At 43.0% G+C, this 20,072-nt stretch overlaps 1 protein-coding gene across 8 annotated transcripts in view; it reads left to right on the top strand.

Annotated features, from left to right (window-relative positions):
• FRY (FRY microtubule binding protein) overlaps window positions 1-20,072 on the top strand; it is a 194,176-nt gene that overhangs the window by 144,434 nt on the left and 29,670 nt on the right. For all 8 annotated transcript variants that reach the window (XM_060273790.2, XM_060273787.2, XM_035115757.3 and 5 more), the window contains 10 exons: window positions 3,418-3,616; window positions 5,945-6,066; window positions 7,543-7,730; window positions 9,642-9,736; window positions 13,349-13,956; window positions 14,312-14,409; window positions 14,508-14,678; window positions 17,042-17,182; window positions 18,383-18,565; window positions 19,491-19,652. In XM_060273790.2, coding sequence (XP_060129773.2) covers window positions 3,418-3,616; window positions 5,945-6,066; window positions 7,543-7,730; window positions 9,642-9,736; window positions 13,349-13,956; window positions 14,312-14,409; window positions 14,508-14,678; window positions 17,042-17,182; window positions 18,383-18,565; window positions 19,491-19,652 — 1,967 coding nt within the window. The remainder of the gene's footprint in view (window positions 1-3,417; window positions 3,617-5,944; window positions 6,067-7,542; window positions 7,731-9,641; window positions 9,737-13,348; window positions 13,957-14,311; window positions 14,410-14,507; window positions 14,679-17,041; window positions 17,183-18,382; window positions 18,566-19,490; window positions 19,653-20,072) is intronic.

The raw sequence follows: 20,072 nt of genomic DNA, 5'->3' as shown, positions 1-20,072 counted from the left end.
AGTCGTGTCCGACTCTTCGTGACCCCATGGACCATAGCATGCCAGGCACTCCTGTCTTGCCCTGCCTCCTTCAGTTTGGTTAAACTCATGTTCGTAGCTTTGAGAACACTGTCCAACCATCTCGTCCTCTGTCGTCCCCTTCTCCTTGTGCCCTCAATCTTTCCCAACATCAGGGTCTTTTCCAGGGAGTCTTCTCTTCTCATGAGGTGGCCAAAGTATTGGAGCCTCAGCTTCAGGATTGTATTCAGTATTGTAGCCTCAGCTTCCAGTGAGCACTCGGGGCTTATTTCCTTCAGAATGGATAGGTTTGATCTTCTTGCAGTCCATGGGACTCTCAAGAGTCTCCTCCAGCACCATAATTCAAAAGCATCAATTCTTTGGCGATCAGCCTTCTTTATGGTCCAGCTCTCACTTCCATACATCACTACTGGGAAAACCATAGCTTTAACTATACGGACCTTCTGTCTCTTTTTACGGTGGACAAATCACCTGGGCACCAATTCTCATTAAAAGAAAGAGAAAGCACAGGAGCCCAAGGATTGCTTCTGTGTCCTAATGTGCCCCTTACCTTTAGAAGGAATAACAAGGTAAAATGACTACACATACATTCACTGGGTGCTTATCTGTGACCTTATTACTGTCCTGTCACTAGTCGTAGCGGAGGTTCTTTTAACTAAAACGGATAAAGTCACGCTGAAGAGAACAGGCAGATCAGTATCTCAACATGCAGTGTGGAATAACAAACAAGTGTGATGCTTCACTGTCTTTGAGAGCATGAATAAAAATGTATCTGCTTTTTTTTAATTAATAGTTTTTTTATTGAACTTTCAAAAAGGAAAACAGATGCAGTCAAATGATACAGACAAAATGAGTACAGCTACCTTGGGGCAGTGGAAGGGAAAGAGAGCTTGGATTGAGAAAGGAGCGCACAGGATTGTTTTTCGTCTGCAAACGGTTATTTTAAAAATGCTTCTGAAAAAAATCAATGGCATGTGAACTCTGCTCGTTGAATGCAAGAGGAACTGAACTTTGTGAACTCTAAAAAGAGGAGGAATTGTAATTTGACATTTTTATCTCCTCACCTTTGCTAATCAGTTGCTTCGGTGCATAGCTAGAGCAAATGAAGACTGATAGCCTTCCTGGGATTTTTTTTATCAAAAAACAGAATGTGGGCAAACACTACCTAAGATTCCGACTTGCAGCATTCAAGGCAGTTTGTCAAGCACTGTTGTGGACAAATAATACATTTTTATATTTTACCATTCCTTTTCCTTGGGGAGCAGTTCCTTTTGGCCATTGGCCATGCTTGCTGGGGCTGATCGTAGTTGTATTTCTGCAATGTCTGGAGGGCCGAAGGTTCCCCATACCTGCCCTGATTGGCTCAGTGAATCTGTACATAGGGAAGGGGCAAATGTGCTCATCCCCCTTCTCTCTGCTATGCAGCTTCCAGGGTTCCCTGGCTGGCATGCAGGAGGGCCCTGGGCAACTATGAGTTAACACCCTGCCAAGGACAGGCAGGGACATACTCCTCCCTCCCTCCCTCCTGCTGTTTATGTATTCCACATCAATCCTTGCGTCCTGATATGACAGAGACTGTACCTATAGCTCAGGTATAATTTCGAAGAACTACAGACCAAGGGTGGCATATGTCAGCAGTAGTCAGCAGCTAGAAATCCTTTTGAAGGAAAGGTCCAAATCTAGCATTGACACCGGAGGAGCAGGCTGTGTCCTTCCAGCTTCTCCTTCATGATGTGTGATGTTTCCACCCACGGATTCCTCCTATTCTGAATATCCATCCGTATAAACTTTTGCCTGTGCTCCTTTCTCCACCGTGGCCTGTAACACATGGCTAAGGAAGGCTCTTCCTATGACTCTTTTCTCATTGTAAACAGGATCAAATTCATAGGCATGCTTGGATTATGAGACCAAAGCTTGCATTTTTTTGCTCAACCTTTTTGGAACCAGGGTTTGGGGCTTTGACACTTGTGTAATGGGAGGAAGAAATAAGGGGAGAATTCCATCAAGTGATGCCTCAGTGCATTTAACCTTCGGCCAAGCACATTTTAAGTGCGGACTATGTGGGTACTTAGCAGCAGAAATTGTGCTCAGTTAACTCCTTCCACGGTCCTGCTGCTCAGCTACCCAGACCTAAGATACAGTCTGGCTAAGCGTACCTCCCAAGCCAGGGTTGTAGTTTGCCTTCCCCAGACAAACAATGATGAGTAGGAAGCCAAGAGCAAAACTTGGCTACAGCTCATGATTTGTCTGAAGCAAGACAAGGCGTGAGCCCAGGATCAGACTTAATGCCAAACTAAACCATGGCTTAGGTATTCATAGTGCAGCAGCAAGGGGACCAAGAGATGAACACAGTGGCTACAATTTGGGTATGACTTATTTGCAAACTTGAGCCATTGTGGCTTGAGGAAGAATTTCACACAAAACCTATATGAATGGACTCACAGCTGTCCATGGAGGCGCATGTCAAGTCTGTGTCCAGGACAGCTGTCTACCAGCTCCATCTGGTATGCAGGCTGAGACCCTACCTGCCCTCAGACTGTCTTACCAGAGTCGTGCATGCTCTGGTTATCTCCCGCTTGGACTACTGCAATGCGTTCTATGTGGGGCTACATTTGAAGGTCACCCGGAAACTACAACTAATCCAGAATGTGGCAACTAGACTGGTGACTGGGAGTGGCAGCCAAGACCATATAACACCAGTCCTGAAAGACCTACATTGGCTCCCAGTACGTTTCCGAGCACAATTCAAATGTTGGTGCTGACCTTTAAAGGTCTAAACGGCCTCAGCCCAGTATACCTGAAGGAGTGTCTCCACCCCCATCATTCAGCCCGGACACTGAGGTCCAGCTCCGAGGGCCTTCTGGCGGTTCCCTCACTGCGTGAGGTGAGGGCCTTCTCGATAGTGGCGCCCGCCCTGTGGAATGCCCTCCCATCAGATGTCAAGGAAATAAACAACTTCAACTTTTAGAAGACATCTGAAGGCAGCCCTGTTTAGGAAAGTTTTTTATGCTTGATGTTTTATCGTATTTTTAATAGTCTGTTGGGAGCTGTCCTGAGTGGCTGGGGAAACCCAGTCAGATGGGTGGAGTATTATTATTATTGTTGTTATTAGTATTATTAGTATTACTATTAAATATGAAAATGGTATATGTAGACAAGCTTCTAGAAAGGAACATGACCATTTCAAAACCACAAGATACGTAACATGTAGCTGTTTTCTAACTCCTGGTCACAGACTTGATCGAGCCGTCTCTTCTGTTATTTACTCCCAAGTTCTGTGAGGGTTCAGGGCAGCTAAAACTATTACCAAAGACTTTCTTGCCCTGCGATGATTCTTGAGGGGAGTTCTGACCTTGGCTGCACATTCCATGTTTATCTTTTCCCCCCCACTGCTGCTAGGTGGCTTTGACTTTCTGAGGGAGTATCAGTCTTCTCCCGTGCCAGACTCTGGACTCAGCTCCAGCTCCACCTCTTCCAGCATCAGCCTTGGAGGGAGCAGTGGGAACCTCCCTCAGATCACCCAGGAGATAGAAGACATGGACCCAGCCGTAGAGACAGATGAAAAGGCAAACAAGCTAATTGAGTTCCTGACTACCAGGTAATCAAATCAGAGCAAAGATGCCGTGCGTTCCGCTGCAGCATACCTTTGGAAGAATGCGTCTGTATCTTAATCAGATGAAGGAGTACGTTCCAGCGCAAGTCTCTGGCAAACATACAGTCACAACACATTCCCAGTCATTTCCTGACCTTTGTAGATAATTCTGTGAAAATAATAATATTTAAAACGGTTGCAAATTTCACACAGACAAGAACCTGCGAAAGAACCAGCTTCCATAATACAGTGGTACCTCGGTTTATGAACACAATTGGTTCCGGAAGTCTGTTCATAAACTGAAGCGTTCATAAACTGAAGCGAACTTTCCCACTGAAAGTAATGGAAAGTGAATTAATCCGTTCCAGACTGTCCGCGGAGTAAGCGTTCATAAACTGAAGCAAACTTTCCCATTGAAAGTAATGGAAAGTGGATTAATCCGTTCCAGATGGGTCCGCAGAGTACTTAAACTGAAGCGTTCATAAACTGAAGCATGGGTGTAATTGGTTCCGGAAGTCTGTTCATAAACTGAAGCGTTCATAAACTGAAGCAAACATTCCCATTGAAAGTAATGGAAAATGAATTAATCCGTTCCAGATGGGTCCGCGGCGTTCATGAACCGAAAATTCATAAACCGAGGTGTTCATAAACCGAGGTTCCACTGTAATGAAATATGTAGCCTGTTTGGCTGATGGGTCATATTCCAATTAATTACCAAAGCTGCCAAGTCTGTGGCGCTTTGTTCTGCTTTGGGAGCTAAAACCAACCGCCGTTTCAGTCTTAACTTGAGAAACCAACAGTCAAAATCACAGAAAACCCTAACAATGAAAATAGCAGGACTGGGATTTCTTAACTCGATCCAACAAGACCGCATGTAAAATTAACATAGGTGCAAATGTAAGCGGTTGCCACTCACTATTGCATAAAAATCACAGCAAATTATCTGAACACCTCCTGCTTGGTTCTTATAGCCACTTGTGAATCTTAGGCAAATGGGTGGCATTATTTATGTATTATATATGCTACGATTCATTACAAAAGGTTGGGGTTTGGGGTGATGTTGGAACACCAGAAGCTGATAGAATGAAGTCAAGTGGAGAAGGACTGGGGTCTAATATGGTGGGAAGGAAGAAACGCCAATAACTTGAGGCTTAGGGACTATTTTAAATCCTGCAGGGAAGCCAAGTAAGATGAAATACTTCTGCAATTCTTGACCACTTGCTTCTACCGATAATTGTATTCACTTCCAAATTCGGTCTTCTCTTTCACATCCAGATGTACCCACATCCTTTAATAACTTGAGGGTTTGGTGGGAGAAGCGAGAACCTCCAACAGTAGAGGAACTAATCTATAGTTGCTTTGTGCTATGACTTGAGACAAAATGGGAAGTGCTTGTTTATGCTGTTTTGCTAGCGGTGATCTCACTTCCAGTGATTTTTCTGGGTGCTCTTAGTGCCATGGGTGAAAGTATTCACACACTGTGCTGGGTCAGCAGCTACCCTGCTAGGAATGGAGGGGGTTGATGGTGGGATTCACCCGGATAACTACAGCTCAACAGGGTGCGGGATAAGGAGTTGCTGCAGCTCAGCAGGTTGGAAAAGCACTTGCCCGGTTGAACTAACACTAGCCAGAGCAGGCAATGAAATGGCTACAGTATGGTAAGACCGTATCAGCTGCAGAGATGCACTTCACCTTCCCCTCTTGTACGATGACTTCTGCAATGACACAGGTAGCAGGTGTGCATGCCCACCCCCAACCCTGCAACCCTTTAGTAGTGCAGGAAAACATGGCCCTGACTTCCATTTGGCTCATTTGTCCTTAGTGACATCATCATACTTGGCATCTGCTCCCTGATTGACTGGGATCTGTATTCCCAGGAAGAAGATGGCCCAGTTTAAGAGAAACAAAACGTGCAGAACTAGCTGCCCTCTGGGCTCACACAGACAAAGTGAGTGGGAGAAGATGTCACAGAGCATTGCCCCCACCGCTCCAAAGTACTACTTTTGTGCCGAAACTTGAAATGGGAGAAGGTTCTGTTCAGCCCTACCTGGCATTCGCATTTAATAAATTTCCTTTTGCTTTGCACTTAGCTTGCCATGGAAAACTAAAGCTCTGCAATTATCTCAAATAGATTATAGTAAAAAGAAAAAGATGGGTTGCTTTTTAAGGATGGGATAAATTGCATTTCTGAAATGTGTATCGGAATGAATGGGATGGAGTCCACTTTTTTCTCAGTTTAGGAGAAAGAGGAGGCAACACTGCAGCTTAATTATACATTTTTTTAAAAAAACCTGGATACTAAAGGAAAATGCATGTATGTTTTCTTCTTTTCAGGGCATTTGGTCCTCTTTGGTGCCACGAAGACATCACTCCCAAGAACCAGAATACAAAGAGTGCAGAGCAGCTTACCAACTTCTTGCGTCATGTTGTCTCTGTCTTTAAAGATTCCAAATCAGGTATTGAATCAACTGGTGGTGGTGGTTGTTGTTTGGTGACCCTCAACTGGTGCTGTTTTGCTGAACAATTCCTACTGTTTTCTCTCAGATCATCCCTGTAAGCAACTGTCTTTTGTAGTCTTAATAAAAAGGGGTGCAGGGGAGAATTTCTGTACCTATATTAATTTTCATGGTCTGATTTTAGGTGTTTATTCACATAAAATAGGGGCATAGGCTGCCTTATACCAAGTCAGGTCTGTTGTGTAGTTCAGTATTGCCTATACCAGTGATGGCAAACCTATGACACGCGTGTCAGACGTGACATGCAGAGCCCTCACTGTTGGCACGCGCCCCACTGGCCCATTCACGCTGTTGTTGTTTCCCCCCCATTTGTTCTCCTGCTCCTCCTCACGCTACAGCTTGTCTCCGCTGTTAAAACCCGTTGTCTCCGCTGTTAAAACCCAGGTCCTTTTTGTTGTTGTTGTTGCTGGTAGCCAGAGATTGTTTTTAACCCTTTCTGTGCTGGGGTTTTTGGTGCTTTGGCAGACTATGTCGGTGCTGCGTGTTAGTTCCAGCGAAGGTATTATTCGTCATTTATTTTTGTTCTCTTCCCTCCCCCCCCAAAAAAAGCAAAGCAACTTTTGCAACCCCCCAAAAAACCTCCAAAACTTTGGTCAGCAGCTCCACCCAAAAAGCTCAACAACTCTGGGCACTTTGTGAAAAATAAGGGGTTTTTGGTTTGGTTAAATAATTAGTTTTTGGTTTATTAAATACAGTTATATATTACAATTATACATTTTTGTTATTTAAACTATAAATATCGTGAAATTATGGTGTTTTTTCTTGAAGTGACACACCACCCGAGTTATGCTCAGTTTTTTAGCGAATTTTGACGCATCAAGCTCAAAAGGTTGCCCATCACTGGCCTATACCAAGGATGGGGAACCTGCGCTCTCCAGGTATTGTTGGAGTAGGATTTCCATCATCCCAGACCAACAACACTTGGAGGATCACTAGAGGACTGGCAGTGACACCCCCCCCCCCCGGATTTCAGAAAGGGAATTTTCCCAGCCCAACCTGGAGATGCCTTAGGAACTTCTGTATGCAGTCTGCTTTATCTTTAGAATTTTTAGATGGTGCAAATGTTTTCATATTAGCCATTTCACTCTAGATGTCAAGAACCCCATCTTTGCTCCCCATGAGTAGTAATTGAAGAGTGCCTATGCTCGTACCTTTAATTATAGTGTTTGGGGGGAAGAATTTTACCTGGATTGGCAGGAGGGAATAACTCCTGGCCTGGGCTTCTGACCTCAGCCCTTTGCCCTAATTATCATCACCACAAGTTCTTTTCCTAAAGCTATTGCTGCTTACACCTGCAGCCAGTCAATATTAGCCTGACCATAATTTTTAATGACTGTAAATTAAAATTTGTGAGCTCCCACATTATTTGTCGTTTGCCATTTGACAGTACGAAATCTTTTCTTCCCCCCACTTTAGGTTTTCATTTGGAGCAGCATCTTAGCGAAATTGCGTTGCAAACAGCCCTTTCCAGTTCTTCGAGACATTATGCTGGCCGTTCTTTCCAGATATTTCGAGCTCTAAAGCAACCTCTATCTGCACATGCACTTTCAGATCTTCTTTCAAGATTAGTGGAAGTTATAGGAGAACATGGAGAGGAGATTCAGGTACCAATATGCTTCAGCATTCATAAGAACAGAGGAAGTTGCCTCATACTGAGTGAAACAATCAGTCTTGTCTGAACTGACCTGCTGGTGGTTCTCCAGAATTTTGAATAGGAGTATTTCCTGTTCCTACCTAGCGAAGCCAGGGGGTTGTATAGCTGACAAAGCACTGGAGAAACATGATCAAATCGCTGAGTCCCAGTTAACAGTCTGGTAGCCCTATTTTGGACCAATTGCAGTTTCCAGGCCAATTTCAAAGGCCTCATGCACAACATCCTGCAGGAATCTCGGCCTGAGGTCAACATAGCATGGGTAATTGTGCCCGGGCTATCTCCATCCAAGTATAGCCGCGACAGCCATTTTGGCTTCTAAGGACAATCATCAAACAATACCCCCCCCCATTTAAAACCAGTCCTTTAGAGAAAGTGCAACTCCCTTCAGAACGGGTTGAACACCATTCACCAGAACAAACAAACCACCCCTCACCACTGCCTCAATTTTTTTCTGAGTTGAGTTTCAGTTTATTAATTCTCATACAATCCATTACCATGCCCAGGCACTAATCCAGCACATCCACTGCCTCTCCTGAATTAGATGAAAAATACAGTGAGGTGGATGGCCGCTGGGGAGAGAGCTTTTTTATGGTATCGTGCTCTAGAGCTATCAGGGCTTTGAAATGATGCCGTGTTTGCTTGAAACGACTGGAACTTAATTTGCTAACACGTTGCAAAGCTACTGGAGACATTAAAAGAGATTCCTATTGCTCACATATTTGTTTCTTGAATAAATTTTGTACGAGTCCTGATTAAACATCGTTGTGATGTGTGGAGAAGAAAATGTTTAGATTTTGATTTGCTGAGATGGTGGCATTGCATGGAGAGTTTAAAAAAGAAATTTGCAGTACTGAGTTTATTCATTATTTCACAGTTGCGGCATGTAGCAAACCCTTTTCATCACAGTGCACAGAGTTCAGTTTCTCAGAACTGGAGCAAGACTAGACATGGGCAGGGGCAGGGGCAGCTGGAAAAGACTTGCCTTGGAATGCCCTCTACTTAAAACAAAAGAGATAAATAATGGCTTCCCACATATGATCTGACAGCAGTTGCTAACATCTATAACTCTTGAGAGCTGCAGATGCATACAAGGCCAAAAATTTCCAGGCAACATTGCATTCTTGCCATTTGACAGCTCTGTTCAGCAACACAGAGCTGAGTATTTGGGAGCAACAAATGAAAATCTTCAAAGGGAAATTGAGAGACAATTATTATTTTCTAAAATATGAATCACCTTTTACATGGGTGCCAAGGTAATTTACAAATCTATCATAAAACAGCTAAAAATAGTTTTTAATGATTTTTTTAAAAAAATCACTGCTTAAAAATGAACATGAGACCTTTTTATCCAAGTGGAAATATTTGTTGAAACAAAAATGTCTTCAATTATTTTTGGAAAGTACAGAGAATGAAAAACACTCTTGTACAACAAAGTAGGACAGACTGCAGGTCTTGTATCTTTCCTGACATCTCATGTACTGTGCAATCTGTCCAGTGTTGCTCAAGGTCTGAGAAGGTGCTTACTATAAGTTTTTTAACCAAAGGAGTGATAGCGGGACTTTTAGTTTCACGTGCACCGACTTTTAGTTTCTTTTGTTCACACATTAATGAAACTGAATTAATGAACCTGAAGTCATGCTTGCTTAATGAATTAAATGATTAGCTAATATTTATGTTCATCAAACTCTCCAGAACTAGGCATTAATCGTCTTTTTCAGAGTTTAGTTCCAGAGGTCGAATAATTGTGTTTTAACAGCGTTATATGAGGAATGCTAAACATTAGACGGCAGGCATATTGAATACTGCTGAGGAGGGCTGAGCATTCATACTTAAGTAACCATCTTTCTGCATTTTTTGCCAGGGCTACGTTATGGAAGCGTTGCTGACGTTAGAGGCTACTGTGGATAATCTGTACGACTGCCTGAAGAACAGTGATCTTTTGACAGTTTTGTCTCGGTAGGAGTTTTGCCTCTTAGTTATAAGGGTCCTTTCAGTAAAACTCCCAGGTTATTAAGGCAGAAGAACACTGTCTGAACTGCACAGGGAAAGGTGCACAAGTAACGTAACTCAACCCCCATTTGTTAAAACAGGCTGCGTGCAAGTAATCTAAATTAGCAGCATAGTCAGTTCTCGTTACATCTGGAACACTGTCATTGAAAGGCTGTATAAGATTGCATACTGTAAGGGGAAAGGAGAGGGCATTCGTGAGATCTCTTAAGCCAAGAAGTCTAGCTGTGCAAAACTGCCAGTTATGGGGCAGAGACACCGTAACACGCCCCCCCCCCAAAAAAAACACATTTTGTTGATTATTTTGCCTAGCTCAGCACCAAAAAACATGAAACTCACTGCTCTTGCACAACACAGCAAGCCCAGAACTTACACACATTTACCATACTTTTATAAGACAGTATACTATTTGGGGTGACTCAAAATTAAGAAAATGAGGGGATTGCCAAAAATCACTCGCCATCCTCACCTAAGCTGCCACTCACACACATCGCAAAAGCCAGCTATCGTCTGTCCCCTCGCCGGCAGAAGCCGCCTATTGCCCGCCCAATTGCCACAGCAACAGCCAATCAACAACAGCCCTTGAGGCAGCCACCAATAACATGCCCAATAGCCGCTGACAATCTCCGGCTCGCGGCATCAACCAATCCCATTCCCCCCCCCATGCACTACCCCTGATTATAAGACGCTTCCCCCCCCCCCCCGATTCTGGACATAATTTTCTAAGAATAAAGCCTCGTTTGATACACGGAAAACTAAGGTAACTTGTGTGCATTCAGCTTTACGCACATTACAAAAAGGGGTGTGTTTTTTTAATCAATAAGGGGGTAGGAAGGGAGAGGGTGCCTGAGGAAAAAAGACTTTGGCAATCCCGCCCACCATTGAACCCATTGTGTTTTGACTATACACAATTTTGGCTTTAGGCGCCATCCCCAGAATGTAACCCTAGCGTAAGTTGCAGGTGTACCGTAGTTCACCAAAAGAAGTCGGCACAATAAAGTTTGAATTATTGTCCATTTCCATCTCTGGGTTATACACAATGTTTATTGGTAAGTGGGGCCAGAAGTCAATGATGTATGAGTGTTATTTACCTCATCTTTTTTAAACAAATCAGTATAATTTTATTGGTTTCCAAGTATTTCAATTACTAAAAAAGAGAAAAATATACAAAAGCAAAATCCCAACTCACCACCCCACCCCCCGATCAATCTAGTTAAATTTACCCAAGTTCAGTCTGTGATATCAGTAGTTGCCATTCTTCAGGGTTTTCAATAATAATAATAATAATAATAATAATAATAATAATAATAATTTATTTATACCCCGCCCATCTGGCTGAGTCCCACCGGCCACTCTGGGCGGCTCCCAATCGAGTGTTAAAAACAATATAGCAAAGTATTCTATCAGTATCAGTAAAGTATTCTAAAGTATCAGTAAAGTATTCTATTTATCTTTGAGCGTATTTCTGCCTATATTTCTTCCCTCTCCCATCTCAGTTGTGCCACTTTACTTCAGGAGATTGGAAGCACTGACTTTGGGGAGACAGAACGGAACTGCGACTTGTGGGAAGGGAAAACGAGCACCCTCCTTTCTTCCTTCCCAGCAATGGTGACCTCTGTTCCCATTGTGTCGCCAATCACAGCAGTTCTACTAATGTTTTCAAACAGCAGAATGATGGGCATTTTTATTTAAATACCCCACAGAGGAAACTCTTCTGCTGGGTGCCACATGCATGGCCTTGTTTGGCTTTGACTCGGTGTCATATTGTCAAGGCTAGATTGCATGTGTGTCTGCGTTGACAGATCTCTGACACAACCCTTTCATGAGCATTCCTCTACCCCTCTTTAATAAATTTGTGGTGATGTTGCTTAGAATGTGGAGGGTGAGTGGATACAGAGCCCAGTTTGTCTGTGTTGTCCTTGTTTGATTTGCTTTTTCAGAGGCATTGGCTAAGTCCTCCCAATCTAATCAAGGCAGACTTTGCCTTGGAGGGATGTCATTTTCTATCACCTGTTAAAGAAAAGTGGAGAACTGAAAAGTTAGATTGCATGCATTCATTCCATATATGCAGCCATGGAGAGATTGCTGCTAACCTGCCCCTTCCATGTGAAACTTGCCCAGTATATTATCTTACTTAAAAGCCTAACCTTATTTGGCAGCTGGGCAGGCAGCAAAAGTCCTCAGAATGAGGGTCCAGTTAATATACAGGCATCTCCCTCCTAGTCTAATTGAAGACTTACCCAACAGCTAGGAATGGAGCTCATTCCTGGGCCAAGCCAGCTTTCTCAGCAAAAAAAATCCTACGTATATGCCTTGTGTAGCTACACTGCAGACCACAACCCAAAGCCTGCCCACTAGATGCTAGTCTTCATCTTGTGGCTGGGTTTGCCAATGACTCCATCAAATTCTATTTGCATCTAATTTACCTATATTTTCCTTTTGGTTTATATCTTCTTGAGCTACAGGCTGTGTATATTCTGCACTAAAAAATAAAAAATAACCAAATTCTGCACCCAGGTAAACCATAAAGGTAAAGTTAAAGGGACCCCTGACCATTAGGTCCAGTCGTGACCGACTCTGGGGTTGCGCGCTCATCTCGCATTATTGGCTGAGGGAGCCGGCGTATAGCTTCCAGGTCATGTGGCCAGCATGACAAAGCCACTTCTGACGAACCAGAGCAGCACACAGAAACACCGTTTACCTTCCCGCTGTAGCGGTTCCTATTTACCTACTTGCATTTTTGACGTGCTTTCGAACTGCTAGGTTGGTAGGAGCTGGGACCGAGCAACGGGAGCTCACCCCGTCACAGGGATTCGAACCGCTGACCTTCTGATCAGGAAGCCCTCGGCTCAGTGGTTTAACCCACAGCGCCACCTGGGTCCCTTAATACCCTCTATTAAAAATTCTCAAATCTATAAAAATTACGTTAGTTAACATACTTGCACATTCTTGCTCCTTTCCCTCAGTGTATTGTGTTTCTGCAAATCTTGTCGAGGTGGCAAAGCTTTATCTCCATAATACAAAGTACACGGAAACCCTAAGTCTAGTATTGGGCCTTCCAAAATTGCTCTTCATGCCGTCGTCTGGATCCAGTGACTCCGAAGTGTGCATATGAGTGCTCCTATTTGCATGTAGAACAAAATAGGAACAGGAATTGACTTAACTGCTGGGAAGTGTTTTGCATTTGGAGTGGGATTGCATGAGTGAGGCATTATTTACTAGTTACAGGTAGGTAGCCGTGTTGGTCTGAGTTGAAGCAAAATAAAAAAATTCCTTCAGTAGCACCTTAAAGACCAACTAAGTTTATATTTTGGTGTGAGCTTTCGTGTGCATGCACACTTCTTCAGATACACTAGCATATTCAGATGCTAGTGTATCTGAAGAAGTGTGCATGCACACGAAAGCTCATACCAAAATATAAACTTAGTTGGTCTTTAAGGTGCTACTGAAGGAATTTTTTTATTTTGCATTATTTACTGTTGAAGTGAATTGGGCAGCGCCTGTTCACATGAATCTCCAGGTACTGGGCCCCTAACATTTGTTTTGTTTTGTTTTGCTTAGTTCATCATCGCCGGACTTAACGTCAAGTTCAAAGCTGACCGCAAATCGGAAGAGTACAGGGCAGCTGAATGTCAGTGCGGGAGCTGCAGGTGGCAATACAACAACCGCTGAGCGCAGCAGGCACCAGAGGAGCTTTTCAGTGCCAAAAAAGTTCGGGGATGTGGACCGATCCTCCGACCCTCCTCGCAGTGCCACCCTCGACAGGATACAGGCTTGCACTCAGCAGGGCCTCTCCCCCAAAACCAGGAGCTCGTCCTCTTTAAAAGACAGCCTCACAGACCCTAACAATATTAACAACCCTACGAACCTGTTAGCCACCATCTTCTGGGTTGCCGTAGCTTTGATGGAATCCGATTTTGAGTTTGAATATCTCATGTCGCTGAGGTTGCTGAATAAGCTGCTTGTTCATTTGCCACTGGATAAAGTGGAAAACAGAGAAAAGCTAGAAAAGCTACAAGGGCAGTTGAAATGGACAGATTTCTCAGGGCTCCAGCAGCTGCTGCTTAAAGGTTTCACTTCCCTTACCACCACGGACCTTACGCTGCAGCTTTTCAGTTTGTTGACCCCGGTTTCACGCGTGTCCATGGTGGATTCCTCCCAAGCCATAGGTACAGTCGATAGATGTTTTGTTTCATTGATTGGTTGTGTTTCTTCTGCATTTTTAGCTAAAAGGTCAAGTATCCAGTATAAGGAATATGTCTCTCATAGCAATTGATAGTAATCATTATGTTTTACATATAAGAAACTAATCCTCCAAATATGCAAAGGTAGCATTTCCTTACCGTCACGGGGATGGAGAAAGAAGATTGTGCGTTTAAAATAATATCACACTGCATGCGCTTGACACGTTTTTGTGTAAATACAGGGTGTTTTAAAGTGGCGGTATATGTGCCTTTATAAAGTACAGTTTGAAATCTGAATTATTCATGCCTTCTCAAATTTCTACTTTTTTGTGTGTGCCAGGATTTCCATTGAATGTTTTGTGCCTCCTGCCTCATTTAATTCAGCACTTTGATGGCCCAAATCAGTTCTGCAAGGATATCGCAGAAAGGATTGCTCAGGTACCACCTGTCTTCAATTCGTCATAGGTCTAATTAAATCCCAGGATTGTTTTTGGATCGCTGTTAACATAACTTTCATGTTCCCTATATGTCATCAGGTCTGTCTAGAAGAAAAGAACCCCAAGCTGTCAAACTTAGCCCACGTCATGACTCTTTATAAAACTCACAGCTACACGAGAGACTGTGCAACCTGGGTCAACGTCGTTTGCCGTTACCTTCATGAAACGTTTGCTGATACTACTCTGAACATGGTTACGTATTTAGCTGAGGTATGTTTCTACTGCTCAGTCCATTTCTGTCTTCTATTGGCAGCTTTCCTAAGGCTGTAATCTTAACCCATTTATCTAGGAGTTATGCCCCTTTGAAGGGAATTGGGTTTAGTTCTGGTTAGGGGGTTGCACATTATGTTCCCAAATATTCAGTGAAGGAATTCCTGTGTATTTGTGTGTGTACTTGTGTAGGTAGGTGTGTATATAATAATAATATAATTGGCCCAAAGGCTAGGAATGCCTCCCCGAGGAGACTCTGAGAACAGATATTAACCATTAAAAATAAATAAATCAGAACGAACGCATAAGAAGCAGCAGACATTGTATAACCTCTGTGCAAGCAAATCGGGATGAATGCTCAATAAACCTGCTTTCCAGAGGCACCTTCTCTTGTACACACACATAAACAGCAGAAATGCTCTCTTTGAACTGTTTGAGAGAGAGAGAGTCAGAGTGTGCAATACAAAACAAAGCATTGTGACTAATCAAGTCTATGGGTTTGTGAAACTTACTTGGGGATAAGTTCAATTGAAATAAATGGAACCGACTTCTGCATAAACTTGCATTCTTTTTGGAATGTACTTCAGTGTAACCATAGCCCAGGCATAGGGAAACTCGGCCCTCCAGATGTTTTGGGCCTACAACTCCCATCATCCCTAGCTAACAGGACCAGTGGTCAGGGATAATGGGAATTGTAGTCTCAAAACATGTGGAGGGCTGAGTTTGCCTATGCCTGGCATAGCCTTGTGATGTGCAGTTTTTTGATAAAATGCCAGCCTCTTTTGAACAAACCAGAGTTTTCTTGCTTCTCTCATTGGAGTGCAAGAAAAACTGTCATCTTGCCTCTCCTACAGCATAGTTTTGATTATGCTGATTTATCATCCTGGACTGTAGAAATGTATACACAAGTGAGTTCTTTTTCCATGTATTAGAATTGCTATGATAGTTCCTGTGACTGTTCACTGAGAACCAGAATAGCATTACCAAGTTCTAGTTACAGGTAGATAGCCGTGTTGGTCTGACGTAGTCGAACAAAATAAAAAAATTCCTTCCAGCAGCACCTTAGGGACCAACTAAGTTTGTCATTGGTATGAGCTTTCATGTGCATGCACACTTCTGTGCATCTGAAGAAGTGTGCATGCACACGAAAGCTCATACCAATGACAAACTTAGTTGATCCCTAAGGTGCTGCTGGAAGGAAGCATTGCCAAGTGTTATATTCTTTTGATTTATATAAATATTGAGCTCTTGGTATTCCTTTCCACAACTTGGATCAGGACGCTCAAGTTTGTTTGAAGGACATACAAAATAGATGCAAGAAAACACCTGAAAATCTCCTTGGAAATTTAAAAAGCAGTAATGGCACCAGCTTTTGAAAGTTAGCACATTTGCTTTTGAAGCACCAACATGGCCAGAGGTTAGCAATGGTGGAAGAAGGCTAAACAAGGAAGTTGTGGGTAGGCTAGCTTAGAGAATGAACTATGAGGGTGCTAACCTGTTTAGTTTCCATGGTTAATGAAATGTACTCGGAGTCGAGAGTGAATTTCATGCTCTTTATTCAGCTCATAGTCATCAAGGAGAAGAGGAGAAGAAGAATGGCTCTTTTCCCAAAACCATCTGCTTATATACATTATTTACACAATGGGCCTTGCGTGATTGGCTACTTCAGGGCTACACCTGTGGGCCAATTATATTGTGGATTGACTTCTGCCTGCAGCCTGATTGGCTGCTCCTACAGGCCAATCAGGTAGCAGATTCACTTCTGCCCGCCGCCTGATTGGCTGCTCCAGCAGGCCAATCAGGTTGCGGATTCACTTCCACCTGGAGTTGGATTGGGTAGCTCCCGCTGTTTCTGAATCCTATTGTTCTAGGATTCAGCTCAGTACATAACAGTTAATTTTTTATTGTAGAAGTTGGCGCAAAGTGAGTTCGTTCAGAACGTTGCATCCATAACAAAATAAATTATCTGTATGTAGCCAAGTGCACAAATGTGCAAGATTCTAACCTATGATCTTCAGAGTTATTATCCAGGAGCTGGATTCAACTAAATAGGTGTACTAGCAGGAGCCAGTTCAACAAGACCTACTAGTGCAATGGGACGTTCTCCCCCCCACACACACACACCATGTGCCTGCTACACTCTCCAAATCTTCTCTGGGGGTGGGAGAACCCCCATAACAGTGCAAGGCAAGAGGGGAGGGGAGGTTATTCCGCCAGGCAAACTGAAATGCTACCACTGATGGAATGATTAGAAAAGTGAAATGTTGAATTCCTCCCACATCTCTCACCATTTTACCTCTGTAACAGCAAAATTGGTGTGTTTTTATTTAAGGATTGTGATTTTGTTTATTTTTTCCTCACAGCTGCTGGAAAAGGGGCTTCCCAGCATGCAGCAGTCCCTTTTGCAGATAATCTATAGTCTTCTTAGTTATATGGATCTATCAGGCATTCCTGTAAAACAGTTTAACATGGAGGTGTTAAAGACCATTGAAAAATATGTGCAGGTAAGTATGGCATTCACCTCATAGAGCTTGTATAAAAGACCAGTGCTTATTTGCTCATTTAGAAAAGTATTTATATGCACTCACATAAAATATAAAGGCCTCACGTCACCTAGTTTTCCCTTTCACTCCTAAGTTAGTGGCAAGCCAAACCTTTCCTCTGAAATGCGGCAGACTATCACATCAGAAATGAGAGGGGGGAATTTTGGGGAAGTGGAGGAGAAAGACACAGACCAGGCTTGTTCACATAGTACCAAGCTATGCTTTGGCATTGTGTCTGATTTGCTGCATGTATGCTGCAGCCAGAGGTGGTTTTGGGGTAGCATGACCAGTTTGGCCGCATTGGGTGCTGTGCTGCAGGGGGCACCACAACAATGCTGTAGAAAGGAGCGTGGGGGGGGGCAGCGAATCTTAGCATTGCACAGGGTGCTGCTGAAATTTGAAACTCCAAAGTCCACCATTGCTGCTTCAGTCAGTTCCAACTTCCGTAGACATCAAATCCAAATTCTGCATTCAGAATCAGTTGCGGAATTCACACCCAGGATAGCATGCATTTCCTCTGATCCATTCTGCTTCTGAGATACATATTTCCAGACAATTTGGAATTTTACTGAAAGGAGTAATGCAAAGGAAAAGGAGAGCACAAGCAAAAGGCAAAAGTGCTGCAGTTATCACGGCACTCCGGATTCCGTTTCCCCCCTCCATATGCTGTGTTAACAAATCCTTAACCTGTCACTCAGAGGAAGGGTCCTGGTTCAGGGGGATTTTTGTGCAATTAAATTATACTTGGAATAAAATCAGACTCCTGTCCAAACACTACCCAAGTTTTCTTTGCTTTTCACTGGAAACACAATAGTTAGAAAAGATTTCAACAAAAGGCAAGAATGTAAGAATGTAAAATTCTGTGCCTAAATAGCAGCATTACAGAAAAAAAAATACTCAAAGCTAATTCAGTCCTCTTTATTCTCAGTTGGAGAATTAATTCATGGTCTGAAAAGGATGGTAACATACTATAATATTCTCATTTAACTCTGTGTGGTATATATACATTCTGTGTATATATTGTCAAACCTGTATTACATTTGAAACTAATATTATTTAATAGTAAGTAATTTTATTGTGTGCGATGTTCTTCCTCTTCTCATAGATTTTGTTCCTATGTAATATGTAATATGCTATATATTTGTGAAAAATTGTTTCCAGAGCATTCACTGGCGAGAAGCCCTAAATATATTGAAGTTGGTAGTTTCGCGCTCAGCAAGCCTGGTTTTGCCCTCCTACCAGCAGCACAGCGATCTTTCGAAAATGGAAATACATCGTGTATGGAGCAACGCTTCCAAAGAACTACCTGGGAAAACGTTAGACTTCCATTTTGATATTTCTGAGGTACTATATTCTTGTCGCAATAAATCTGCATGTCTAGTGCATGCCCCTATGAAAGCTGAAGCAAATAGAAATAGTGTATCCTTTTAAAACACATAATCTTAAAACATGGGTTTCAATGAGGTATGTGGACAAGGTGCTTGGAATTGTGTGGTTGACTACTTGCACTCTGGACTGTTGCCCCTCATGGCTGATAAAAAAAAATAGCAGGGAGGGGACAGCTGGCTGGGAGGGGGAATTAACGCCTCCTTGTGAGAGAGGGGCGGCCCCTGCCTGATCAAAGGAAACAGTGGTAAAAACCGTTCCTCAAGAAACCCTCCATGGATTTGGAGAATCTAAGTAACTTCCAACCAGTTGCCAATCTCCCTTTCTTTGACAAACCAGATCCAGCTTTGCCACAGATCAGATCCAGGTGCTCTTGGAGGAGACTTATTTTCTAGAATGATCAACTTCAATCGGGGTTTAGGCCTGGCTTTGACACAGAAACTAATCCCTGTATGATGACCTCTGTTGAGAGAGAGAGAGGCAGGGGAAATGTGTCCTGCTAATTGTCCTCAACCTCTCGGTGGCTTTCAGTACCATCGACCATGGTATCCTTCTGGAATGACTGAGTTAGGGGTGGGTGGCACCATTTTGTGGTGGTTTCCAGAGGGTGATGCTTGGGGAGTGCTCTTCAGCCCTGCCTTATAGAACTGCAGGATCATAGAATTGTACAGTTGGAAAGGACTCCAAGGCTCATCTAGTCTAACCCCCTGCAATGCAGGAATCTCAACTAAACCATATATGACAGATGGCTATCTGACATCTGCTTAAAAACATCCAAGGAAGGAAAGTCCACCACCTGCCGTGGGTGTCTGGCCCAGCGTCAAAAAACACTTACTGTAAAGCCCTTCAAAATGCTAAATACTGTTCATTATTTTCTTTTAAGACTCCAATTATTGGGAGACGATATGATGAGCTACAGAGTTCTTCAGGCAGGGATGGAAAGCCTAGAATAATGCCTGTCACCCGCAGCACTTCTTCAACATCATCTGGGTCTAACTCCAATGTCCTTGTTCCTGTTAGCTGGAAGAGGCCTCAGTATTCTCAGGTAAAATCTAGGGATCATCTGGAGAAGTGCTGTCAGTTGTCCCCTGTGTTACAGAGACCTGACTGACTTCAAGCAGAAGTCAGCCGTATGCTGTGGAACACTTTCAGCAGACATTCGGCAGACAATCCTCACTTTTGACTTTCAGGCGTCTCTTGAAGTCCTTTTTGTGCTAACAGGCCTATGTAGTGGTTTAACTTTTTCTTGAGTAGCCCATCATTTTAAAAATTGTTTTGTATTGCTTTTAATTTGTTTTTTAATGTTGCTGAACCACCACCCTGATATTTTATGGGAGGGTGATATATAAATACTTTTATAAGTAAACAAAATGCCTACCCAGTTTCAGGAATTGAGCTTTAAAAAAAATTGCTAAAATGCTTACAAAAACTTCATCCATATGAAATTATAAGAGACCATGGTCTC

The sequence above is a fragment of the Zootoca vivipara genome, chromosome 4 (genome assembly GCF_965207765.1).
Source record: "Zootoca vivipara chromosome 4, rZooViv2.hap1.1, whole genome shotgun sequence".
In the NCBI taxonomy this organism is placed as follows: domain Eukaryota; kingdom Metazoa; phylum Chordata; class Lepidosauria; order Squamata; family Lacertidae; genus Zootoca; species Zootoca vivipara.
Note: the sequence above shows the minus strand (reverse complement) of the source record. Positions and strands in the feature narration are given on the sequence as shown.